Source organism: Giraffa tippelskirchi, chromosome 12 (assembly GCF_054371585.1).
Source record: "Giraffa tippelskirchi isolate mGirTip1 chromosome 12, T2T-mGirTip1v1.2.pri, whole genome shotgun sequence".
Taxonomy (NCBI): Eukaryota; Metazoa; Chordata; class Mammalia; order Artiodactyla; family Giraffidae; genus Giraffa; species Giraffa tippelskirchi.
This window is the reverse complement of record NC_137286.1, coordinates 4,485,524-4,497,781: the sequence shown is the minus strand read 5'-3', so window position 1 is coordinate 4,497,781 and position 12,258 is coordinate 4,485,524. Positions and strand designations below refer to the sequence as shown.

The window sequence follows — 12,258 nt, the reverse complement described above, 5'->3', positions numbered from 1 at the left end:
CCTCCGCAAACTGGGTTGATTAGTAATCAGCAAGCTGTGTTCCCTGGGTGCTCAGAAATCATAGCCCAGAGTCTCAAGAGGCCAGAATGATAGCTGGAGTTGGGGGGGGTGTCTGAAACAAACAGCTGATTCTGGCCATGAGCAGGATTTCGAGTCATTAGGACACCCTCATCTTGCACAAAGGGCGAGTTTCAAAGTCCTTCCTGTCCCTTGGAGATTAGTTCATTCTGGGCTCTATTTAGAGAAAATTGGGGGAGACGATTGCTGGTTTGGATGGTGAGGGTGATGCCCCCCTGTGAGGTCCGCACAGAACAATCTATTGGCACAACAGGGCATCCGGGCTGCATGGCGCTTGGCAAACCCGGGATGCATCCGTGAGCATCCATCCAGGTTCCCAGCCAGGCGGGGCTTCCCACCTTAGATCTTGGGGGCTCGCCTGGGAATTCTGCATTTGACTTACTGCCTTGGACAGCGGGTGTAGTGGACAAAGCCAGGACCCTGGAGCTGGACAAGCGTGTGGTTTAAACTCATGGGCACAGCTGAGCCTGTCTTCTGGACAGAGCATGGCACCCACCTCGCAGGGCTGTTGTGAGGATCCGCTGTAACCAGGGTTTTGAACTGTGATCCTGTAGGGCGGTGTGCGTGCCCCCGGGAGTAGGCGGCGGGTGGTAGGATGACAGGCCAGGAGGGGCAGCCTGATTCAGGCAGCTTAGTGGGGAATCTTTCTAGCAAGCACACAGTGGGTATCATGGGATCGAATGCTGAATTCATATGGCATTTGAAAGGGAGGTAGGAGTAATTTTGGGGTTAGGGTTAGGCTGGGGAATGGAGATCGCTCTGGGCAATGCCCTGAACCCCTGGGGTACGCGTTCGCACCCACCTCTGGAATAGGTTGTGTCTTGCCTACCACTGTGTCTGGCCTGTGGGCGGCATTTACCCTCCACAAGAGACCCCTCCCAGCAGTATCCTCCACCCAAAATATTAGGCGCCAGTTGTCAAAGACACTACCCCCCACTGCTCAATGTCCCCTCTCCCCATCTTCAACATTTGGGCTCAAATGTCAGCAGCCTGGGTGCCTAACACAGTACCAGGCCAGTGGTAAGTGTCGCCTTCCATTTCTGTCGGAAGGATGGATGAGTAGATGGTCAAATAACACAACTGTAACCCAATGTAAGCAGCGATTGTTTATAACTTTGACTAAGAGATTGTCCTCTGCTCCTGATTAACCTGTTACCAGTTACTGTATCTTATGGACCTTTGTATGATACATGTTGTTGGAAAACCAGGACTCTGGTTTCAGATGTCACTTGGTGGAACTTTCACTGTCCGACGAGCGGGTCGATGTTTTGTGTTAGAAATGAGAATCTGGCTAATGTGTAACTAACTGTGCAGTGTCGGTCAAGGCATTTCTCCTCTCTGACCATCGGGCTCCTTTTGTTCTCCTTTTTTCTAAGCCGTGGGTCACCGGAAAGCTTACCTCACAGGGTTGTCGTGAGGGCTCAGGGTTGGGTGAACGTTAACAGCGTTCATTAAATGCTGGCCGTCACTGAAAGTGATCATGTGTTGGGGGCTGTCTGGAAGGGAACAGGGAAGCTTTGGCTAGTTCTAAATGAATAAAAAGTTGGTCTTGACCTTATACTAAGATTGTATTTCCGACAGTCACTGGGACACGTGAGACAGAGGTCAAGTGGCCTGAGAGTGTTCAGTGATGCAGGTCCAGGGTAAATATTGGCTCAGTTAATGAGTGATGGCTTTTCTCCTTCCTTGGAGGCTCCGTTCCTCTCCCCCCACCCCACCCTGGGCGCCTGTTTGTGACGTGCAGGTGACTGTTCCTGCCAGGTCTGCGGAGGGACTTCCATGAGTCCCCCGAGGGTATTTGTCAGGGGGAAAGAGCAAGGACAGTTTCGAGAGAACCCAAGGAGGGGTTTCTGGGTAACATCTTAGGGACCAAAATGCCCTCTTCTGCTCTTTAGGGGAAAGGCTCCTGCTTGATTGGCATGTGGGCCCATTTCACAGATGAGCGAGTTGTGTCCGAGCCAGGATTGAACAGTCTTCCATGAGAAGCCGGAGGGTGCTCTCTCACCTCAGGCGAGCAAACCCTCCTGGCTCCGTGGCTGGTCTGTGCCAGCCCAGATGTGCCCCAGTGTGTCCCTGTCCCCACCACGTGCCAGGCAGTGCACCCGTGGAGCTTCAGCGGGACCTGGAAACTTGGCCGAATTAGATATTGCCCCTCTTCCTGCTCAGGAGACAGGCCCTTGGGGTCACCGTGGATCAGGGGGTCTCCACGGGTCCACAGAACTCCTTCCGTGGCCCTTGTCTTGCATGTGGACCGCAGGGTTCTGCAGAACACCCCCCAGATTCCATTCCAGGTGGGCTGGAGTTGGGGGCCTCTTGTGGCCCCTCCCCCGGCCCCTCCCCCTGCAGACCTCCCTGGCCTCCTCATTTGGCCTCTGGCTTGCGCAGCCTCAGCGGGCTGTGTCCACACATGGCTCTGTCTCCCTGTGTCCTTGAGAATGTTTCTGAAGCTCCCGAGGGGATAGACGGGTAGAGACAGGTATCCACCTCCCAGGAGTCTGTGTGTAGGTGTCTGCTCCCGGACGGTCCTCAGGCCTGTGTGCCCAGGGGTGAGGAGTGTTTTCAGGGCCTTGTCCTTCTGAGCAGGGCAGGCCTGTGTCCCCATCTCCAGAGGGCGGGTAGAAAGCTGAGGCTCAGCGAGGGTTAGGGTTTCGAGTCAGGGTCAGGGTTCTCAGACCCTCTCCCTGACTCCGAGACTTAGGCTTCTCTGACCCTGATGGCCCTGCTGCCTGCGTAGTAGGTGCCTAATAGATGCTCACTGATGGACAAGCATGGTTTTAGTGGATGTGAAAAGCTGAACTGACTGTTGTCTGATGGAGACATTGACTCTGCGTGCATCTCTATGAGAGGAAAGAGGGTGTTTTCTTGGCAAAGACTCTTCAGGGCCCCTGAGGGTCTCTGTCTGCAATGGGGGCTCATCCTGGGGAACCTTCTGGATGCAAATAGCTGTCTTCTGACTGTTTCTGGAAGTGTTTATGTCTAGAATAAAACTTTATTTGGGCTAAAATGTACTCCTATGTGTTGTGATCCAAGTGATTTTTTAAAAACTTTGTTGACATATAGTTGACACACCATATTGTGTTATTTTCTTCTGTACAGCAAAGTGACTTGGTGATACATATATATTCTTTTTTCATATTATTTTCCACTATATTTTATCACAGGATATTGAATTTGGTTCCTTGTGTTATGCAGTGGGTGGTCCAGGCAATGCTGCTAATGTGGCGTTTGGCAGTTCCCCAGTGGCAGAGGTGTTCTGGCCATGCCCTTGCCCTCTCTGGGTCTCAGGAGCCCTCGCTCTGGGGAGGGGGGAGGGGAGGTCTTTAACCTGAGAAGTCTTTATCCTCACAATTGGTGACCATTCACCTTCGCCTGTGAGGTCCATGCCTGGTCTGAGATGCCACCTGGTCACCCAGCAAATGAAGGGGGATTGGACCTCGGACATTGGTTCCTTTCTTTCACTCTCTCCCATCTCCCCAAGCTGAGGTGTGGGGCTCTGGAGGGGTGGGGATCTTACCCATTGGAGTTCTGGTTGTGGCAATACCATTTGCCAATGCAGTGACCTTGAGGGGTTACTTGAACCACCTCCAAGCCTGGTTCCCCTCTCTGTAGAATAGGTACATAATGACAGTGTCTGCTTGGGGGGTGCTGGCTACCTGTCTCGATGGACCCCATACACTGGTCCCAAGAATCAAGATCTGAAGTTCAAAGCTATCTAAGCATCTATATGTGTGTGGCCTGGATGAGTTTGTCCACTTGTAATCTGAAAATAGTCATGTCTGCCTGGCGTGGTTATTGTCGGGTTCAAGGAGGTTGTTTATGTGAAAATCAGTGCTTTGTTACCTGGCCCCCTGTTTGGGGTTGGCCACAGCGCCCTGCAGCCTGTGGGTCCTGATCACAGAAACCCTGTGCTTTCTGGGACTCTGGTGGCCCCAGAAACTGCTGGGCCGAGTGGAGGGTGTCAGGGGAGCACCCAGCCAGCCTGGGGTAGGCAGTGAGGGGAGGAAAGCTTTGCTCTTCAATACAGAGATGTAACAGGTTCAGAGGGGAGGAGATTGAGGTCCAGGTGGGCAGAATCAGGGAGAATTTTCAGAAACCCCCAGAGGAGGAGTAGGTTCCCAGGGGGCTCAGATGGTAAAGAATCTGCCTGCAGTGCAGGAGACCTGGGCTCGATCCCTGGGTCGGGAAGATCCCCTGGAGAAGGGCATGGCAACCCACTCCAATATTCTTGCCTGGAGAATCCCATGGACCGAGGAACCTGGCGGGCTACAGTCCGTGAGTTTGCAGAGTCGGACACGACTGAGTGACTGACACTTTCTCTTTCAGAGGGGGAGGAAGCTGGTAGTTTAGAAAATGCCCCGGTCTAATTGGTAACGGCTTGCACAGGAGAGGTGGGGTGGTTTCTCCCAAGGCCAAGAGTTCTAGATTTCGGTTGGTTAGGTGAGGACCATCGGAGTTACTGGTGCAGGAGCGTGTGATGCTTCTGGAAATTACAGGAGGAAAAGACCAGGGAGGGGGTGATGTGAAGGGTGCCAGGTAGAGGGCAGGAGCTGGTGGCTGGGTGCTCCCCTCTCTCTGTGTGGTCCAGGCCCCAGGTGTCCCTTCTCCTAACTGTGTCTGCCCCTTGCCTCCCGCCTGCCTGTGTGCATAAGAACTCTTGTCAGCCTGTGAGCCCAGGAGCGGATGGCCTTCATCTGCGCCTGTGTCTCTCTCAGCCTCCACAGCCACAGGGGACTCCTGCACGCGTTCCCACGGGACAGGCTGGACCCAAAGACTCTGGACCTGGGCCGCCCCCTGCGTGGAGGGGCGTGTCCTCTCCGCCTCCCTGCCCTCTGACTGATGGACTTCACTGATCTGAGTGTCAGACACACGGGCCGGACCCCCTCCCCGCCCCTCATGAACCCTGAGACTTGGGGGCACGCCGGGCCTCGCTGTCCGCATCTGAGAAATGGGCTCGGACACCTACCTCACAGGGCTGTTGTGAGGAGCCTGTGCCATGGTCGGACAGCACCCTCCCCCAGTGTGTGTGTGGGGGGCTTGGCACAGCCCATTGTGCTCTCAATAAATGTGTTTCTTGTCTTAACAAAAATTCAGCGATGGATGTGCTACTAATCTGAGGTGGGGTGAATGTCGGGATGCTGTCTGGCTGGGGGCTTCCCGTCACCTTGGGGCCTTGTGATGTGGGGGGGGTGGGGGAGCCAGCTCCAGTCCCAGGAAGCCACCTGTCCCCTGCCTGTTCGGTACTCAGAGGTGATGGGAGGCCCGGAAGCAAAGCTGCCCTGCTGGGCTTCTGAGGCAGATGCATGTTGGGATGAACTAACCTGGGCCGGTCCCCTTCTCCTGCTGGTTTTAGGATGCCAGGTTTCTTTCCAGAAAGGCATGTAGACAGAAGGTGGAGGAAGTCTGTGCGGGTCCCTGGAGCCCCGGAGGTGCCACTTCAGGGCTGTGATTCTTCCTCCCATTTCTCACACATCCCCAGGGCCCTGGCAAGGGCCTGGTAGAACACTTCTAATGCTTAAACCAATGGTGAGTGGACTGCCATGCGGTCCAGCCGGGCTGTGACCCAGGGCCAACGTTCATCCCACCAGTTGGCTTCTGAGCAGGTCTCAAGGGCCCGAAAAAGTAGCTCCTGAGTTGCAGTCCCTGCCCTCTGGCAGGGGGGCACCCCCTGTACCCCCGTGGCTCAGCTCAGGAAGGTCAGACCACTGACCAGCAGCGTATGGCTGGAGCCGAATGGGGACAGAGGGGGACAAGTGCTAGGGCGCTTCAGACCTGAGTCCACGAGGAATCCTGAGGGCAGCACACTTGACTTCACTGGAGCAGATGAACTGGACACTCACCCAGTGGGAAAGAGAGGCTGACCACTGCCACTGCCTCCTCAACGCCGAAACCACCAGCACTGCCGCCTCCTCCTTCCCCATTTCTCCCTCTGCTCCATCCGCCTTTTCCTCCCTCTCCCCTCCCCTCCTCGTAGGGAAGTGCCTCAAGAGAACTACAGGCAAGTCCAACCATGATTGCACGGGGCTGAGAGTGGCCCCTTTGCAGAGACAAAGGACCACCTCTGGACCGTGGCCATATCTCAGCCAAGGAGGCTTGACCCCAGTCCCTGAAGGAGATGGAGATGTGGACAGTCCAGGCAACACTGAGATGAGTAGAAGACTGCCTCTCAGCGTGCCCACCAGATGAGTCCTTGCCCGGGCGAGGGAAAGCTGAGAGTCCAGGAGAGTCTTGCTTGCGGTGGGCAGAGTCTCAGCCCCTGATGAAGCTCGCACATCCAGAAGGAGGGTCCCCTTGATGTTCCAGAGCTGAGAGCCCAGCTCCACCCTCCGATGAAGCTCAGCTGTGCGTGATGAGGGACCTCTTTGATGTTCCAGAGCTGAGACCTTATCTCTGGCCTCCAGTGAACCTTGGTCATCCAGAGTGAGGGCCTGTGTGATGTCTAGAGCTGAGACCCCAGCTCCAGCCTCTGACGAACTCCAGATGTCCGTGATGAACTGCCTCCCTCTATGTTCCAGCACTGAGACTCCAGCTCTGGCCTCCAGTGAACCTTGCACACCCAGAATGGGGGCCACCTTGATATTTCAGAACCGAGACCCTAGCTCCAGCTTCCAACGAAGCTCAGATGGGTGGAACTGAGAAAGTCTCGAGGCCGTGGGCTTGCCTGGGCAGGACTTGGTGTGGCCAAGGTTTGACTGGACTGGAGGCAGCAGAGGGGACTCTGCTCTCCATGTGTGGCCTGCAGACTCCTCACTAGCAGCTCCGGAGGTAGCCTTTGCATCCTGTAGGAAGCTGGGTTCCAGATGCGTAAGGAAAGAGGTGCAGCAGGGACTGCTGGCTGGAGAAGGAGGAGAGGATGAGCCCAGCAGCAGAAGTCATGGACCGTGGGTGGGCCCTGCTGCTGAAGCCCGCCCCTGAGGGTGTCTCTCGGCAGCAAAGTGCTGTCCAGTCGCGATGGACTCATGGCTGGCTGTGCACCAGACTTGACCCACGGGGCTGCCAAGTTGGCCGGACCCTGGAATGTAACCCAAGCTTGTTTCCCTGACTTAGCTCCTCTCCCAGGGGAAGGTGCTAAACGCCCACTAGCCAGTCCAGCGTGAAGCCGAGACCTCGGGGCTGGTCAGATCTGGTTGCCTATTTCCAGCAACGGAAGCTCATGATTGAGGTTGGGGCTGAGAGGGGGCCAGGCCATCGCCATGGGTGGTGAAGATGGCATGGACAGCAGAGGAGGCCCCCAGACAGCACGGGGACATGATGGCGGCATGTGCCGCTGTGTTTTGAGCTGGGACCCTGCCCCCAGCACCTGGATGGTCGCCGAGCTCCCTCGGACGCTGGCTTGACCCCAGTCTGTCCACTAAACTGGAGAGAGGTGGCAATGAATGAAATGAGGCCAGAAACACTGCCTTGCTCAGAAACCCTAAGAACGTTGTGGGTTGACATAGTCGAAGTGATGAAAAGTGTCAACATTGCGGGGAGAGAATGCTGAGTGTTATTCTGCATGTGCTGACTTTGAAATCTGTAGACTGGGAGGTTCTGAGAATCCGATATCATCATTTATGCCATTCAGACATAGCTACAATGATATATCCTAGAAACTTGACTTATTTGCTGCAGTTGGAGTCTGCAGGAAAAGGGAACAGCTAGCAAGCATTCTTGAAAAACACATCCTAACGATGCCAACATCGTTTTGGTGATGTTTCCTGGAAATTCATTCAAATCTGGAACTGTGCACACAAGAGCTTCTTTTATGAGTAATTGGAACTCGAGACCTGGGTTGGAATGGAGGAGACATGTTGTCTTAGAGGACTGTCCCACCCCCCATGGCCATTGGGCCAAGTTATTTTAGGAGATTTCCAAGAACAGGCAATTATTAGAATCACTCCTTGCTGACTTCCTAGAAGTCTCCACAACAATCTCTTAAGCCAAATGTGAAACGGGTGCGCCAGCGGGCTCATAATGTTTGTGAAAAAAAAATGTGAAATTGCCCTGTGACATCATCAGCTGCAGGGAGCAAGGCTCAAAGTCGAACCGCGGTAGTGGAAATGAGGACAGATGGAGCTTCTGGATCGTGGGGCAGAGCCTCCAGACTTAATGCAGGTCAGCGATGATGATACAGCCCCTCCCAGGAAGACCGTCGAGTTGTCGAAGATTTTCTGGAGTGTGCTAGGCATTGTGCTGAGACTCTGGGAGAACAGATGGCTTTGATTCAGTCCCCACCCTCCAAGTGCAGAAGACTAAATTCCAGGTGCTGTTGCTGCTGTGGTCTCAGCGTAGAGGGCTCCCCTTTGGTCAGGCCTGGATGGTCCATGGTGGTCTCCCAAGCAGCTCCCATTTTACAGATGGAAACACTGAGGCTGAGAGAAAGATTGATTACTTGATGTCCATTTATACCAGACCTCTCTCTCTTGAGGTCAGTGTTCCATACAACAGGCTGCCTCTGACTGTACTGAGATTCAGGAAGAACCCGGAAGGATGAGCAGGTTGCCCACAGACGCCCATCAAGAGAGCAGAAGTAGGAAGACTTGGCACCAGAGCTCCTGTCTCCTCGGGCAGATTGACTGTGATGGTACCCGTGCTCCAGGATCCCAGCCCCTGTGCCATGCTGGAAGACCAGGCCAGAGGGAGTGAGGCTGCTCGGCGGGATGGAGTGATGGGACAGGAACACCCCCTTCTGGGGGTCTAGGGAGCCGGGCTCAGCCACTGTTCGTCTCCGACTCTCCCGTGGGGCTCTAGTTTCCCCCGTCAGTCACTCTGTCCTCCTCCCTCTTTTTGGAGGAATGTTCTCTGATGGGAGCCCCCACTTTTGCTTAGTGAGTAGTGGCCACTTGGTGAAATGGATTCACGGTGAGGAGGCAGGCAGTTCCCGAGGGAGATGAAAATCACGGACTTCTTCCTTCCCAGGAGGGGTCGACTTGTGCCCCAGATTTCACGGATACTGCCAGCTCCGCTCTTAGAGGAAGCAGTAACCCAGAAGATGCCCTGGGCTGCCATTTTCCCCCAGATGACTGTAATCTTCCCTTCTTATCCACACTGGCAGCCACCATCTTATTACCTAATTTCAAGTTGACCTGGGCGTCCTCTATGTTCTGTGGCAACCCTATGTGTGTGTGCTAAGTCACTTCAGTCGTGTCCGACTCTCTGTGACCCTGTGGACCCTCGTCCACCAGGCTCCGCTGTCCAAGGGATTCTCCAGGCAAGAATACTGAAGAAGGCTGCCATGGACTCCACCGGGGGGTCTTCCTGACCCAGGGACTGAACTCGTGCCTCTTAAGTCTCCTGCACTGGCAAGGGGGTTCTTTACCACTAGTGCCACCTGGGAAGCCCTGGTGGCCTCGGAAGCCAAGGAGCTGAGGGGCTGGAGTGAGACAGGGGCCAGCAGCCTGTGGAAAGCTTTCTCTCAAGCCCCCTTCACATGGAGGGGTGTCCCCCACACAGGCTGGTGGGAGGCAGGACACACACCCCCACTCCCCAGCACTTCTCAGGAGAAAGTTTGGCTTCTACCCTCAGCCCTGCACCCTGCATTCAAGTTGAGCCTTCAGGGAAGTCAGTCCCGGGAGCCGCAAAGACTCTGCAGAGGCCGGGCCCACTCATGGGTGGGCGGAGGCAGGTTGGGAGGACAGATGGGCAGGGCAGTGAGGGGCAAGATGGCAGCCAACTGGTTGAGAGTCAGACCAAATTCTAGCCAAGTGTTACTCAAGTGATTGGCAGAGGAGGGGGAGCCCCACCCCAGGGAGATGTCTATCAGGCTGATTTGATAGCCGGTGCTTCCCAGAAGCCCGTAGTCCGCTGCCTCCCCACGGCTATGGGGCCTCCAAGGCCAGAGCTTCTCTGGATTCCAAGTGGCCCTGGGAGTGGGGGTGGGTGGGGGCCGGGAGGGGGCTGGCAGGGTGTTGTGGAACGTTACCTATATACCTGCACTTCACAAAGCACTTTATCTGTCTGCTTGGTGGTGGTTGATGGTGGCAGGAGTGGATGGATGTGTGCCTGTGGGGGGCTGGGTACCCTTTGGGCCCCCCACGCCACAGGGGAGACCTTAGGGCTCAGAGACAGGATACTCATGTGTCCATAGGGCGCTGGGCCCAGGAGCGGCCATTTCTGAGGTGCCCTGGCTGAATCAGGCCACACTGCTAGGAGAAAAGCCCCCAGGGCACCCCTGCCTGGTCATCTGGGGTTAATGACCCAAGCTGGAACTTGCCTCTTTAGAATTGGATATGACCTGGAAGGGTCTTAGCTAACGATCCCCATGCAGCCCAGATTCATGCCACCTGCATCAGGGCTGTTTCTGAAGGTTTCTGCCACCTGGGACCCCTGACTCAGGGGTCAGTCTGCACCCCTTCACCCCAGCACTGTCCCTAGCACCAGATAGGTGCTTGGGTAGCTGCCCCAGATTAGGCTCCAGTGCTGTCCCGACCCCGGGGGATGGTGCTCATGGGGCAGGGAGGCCCTAGCCTCAGCTGGGAGATGGATGTGTTTGATGTTTGAGCCTGCCTGTGTGTGCATGGGTGTGTGCACGTGTGCAATTGTGTGTGGGTCTGTGTGTATGCATGTGTGTGTGAGAGAGCAAGAGAGACAGTGGAGAGTGACTGGGAATGAGAGACCGTGGGTCTCTCCCTAACCTCAGATGCCCTGACAGATGCCCTGACTGTGAACTCCACATCCATTCCCCCACAGACCCACTCTCTGCAGTACCCCCTGCCACGAGCCCCCTGTAGCTTCCCACCAGCTCATCTGTCGTCCAGTTCTGCCACCATGAACAGGAGAGTGGCAGCTTCAGCCCTCATCCCTTATCCTTCCCTGCCTCCGCAGCCCCCACCCAGTGCAATGCCTCTCCTTGGCAGTCTTGCTCCCAAGAGCTGTTGACGCCCCCTCTCACCAGCTGTGCCCAGTATTTCTGTGTGGCGCCTTCCCCGCCCACAGGCCCCCAGTTCCTCCTCCCTCAACCTGGGACTCTGATCAGCTCCCCAAGGCCAGCCCCCAGACCCCAGCTTCCCCAGCAGCTCACAGTATTTGTCCAGCCACCTCCTGGATGGAGGGATAGGGTGTTGAGCTGGACATGTTGGGTCCCGCTCAGTCTCTGCAGCCTGCCCAGCCTCCCTGGCCACTGCCTGGGGTGTCTGCCACCCATGGGCGCTGGCCAGTACCTCTGGACCCAGACGTTGGCCACCGCACTGCGGCCTCAACAGAGCCTCGGACCTGGAGGATGCCTGCAACCCCACGGCACTCAGCCCAGAAGCTGCTCCATCCAGGTCAGTTCCCATCTGGTGGTCCCAGGTGCCCCATCCCCTTCTCATCTAGGGGATGCGTCCACCTGAGATTCAGAATCCAGAAGGGTAATGTTTGTCTTTGCAATGCTTAGGGTTGCATTGGTCTGGATTGAAGGTACTAAAAATGCCCGACTTTGGTGATCAAAGTCTGTTTTGTCTGATTGATTTGCCAGTGAGGTTGAGAGTGGATGAATCCAATGAGCTCTTTGCTTTTGACAGATACATATCTACATATTGTATATGTATATATCTCACATAAATATTATGTGATAACCAGGAAGTTACATAACTGCAACGCTGTAATCTTGACATGAAAGGTTTGTTGCCAGTTTAAAAGTGGGCTGGGGGAAGGGAGGATTAGGTGGCTTTTCAAAATTCCTTCATGGGGAATATGCCCCCACTCTAGGGCATCCACTGTTCCTCACTGGCAAGTTTCTCAGCTTGGTGGTAGTTCTCTGAGCTTTGTACAAGATGGGTATTATGTTAATGCAAGTGGGCAGGGGTGTTAGCTGGTGCTCCAGGTCCCCTCTTGAGCCTCAGAGGTTTCTAGGCCCAGTTTGTGGGTCCTGGATTCCTCTTCTACCCACCACTAGTATTTGGGGTCCATCTCATGCATGTCTGTTAACATGGGCTCCCTCATCCTGGCTCCCCTCACCCAGCACTGCTTTACCGTACACCCCAAGTCCTGGGTGCTGGCCCATCCTTCCCCGTGGGCCGGTCAGCTCGGGCTCTCATCACCACCACGTGGCCTCTGTCATCCTGAGCACAGCATCTCATCTCACTGTGGACCTGGCCATCACCCATCCATCATCTGCCTCACTCCATCATCCTCGCTTCGGGGCTCCCTCTGGCCCCCAGGGCCTTGTACATGGTAGGCTTTCATTCATTCGTTTGCACATTCGGTGAAGGTCTACTGTGTGCC

The 12,258-nt window shown here is 55.4% G+C and overlaps 1 protein-coding gene across 1 annotated transcript in view; it reads left to right on the top strand.

The window, feature by feature from the left end:
• LOC145530173 (uncharacterized) overlaps positions 1-5,164 on the top strand; it is a 31,653-nt gene extending 26,489 nt beyond the window's left edge. The window contains exon 7 of the mRNA XM_081551072.1: positions 4,791-5,164. Within this exon, the coding sequence (XP_081407198.1) occupies positions 4,791-4,928 (138 nt within the window). The 3' untranslated portion in view covers positions 4,929-5,164. The remainder of the gene's footprint in view (positions 1-4,790) is intronic.
• The last annotated feature ends 7,094 nt before the right edge of the window (positions 5,165-12,258 follow it).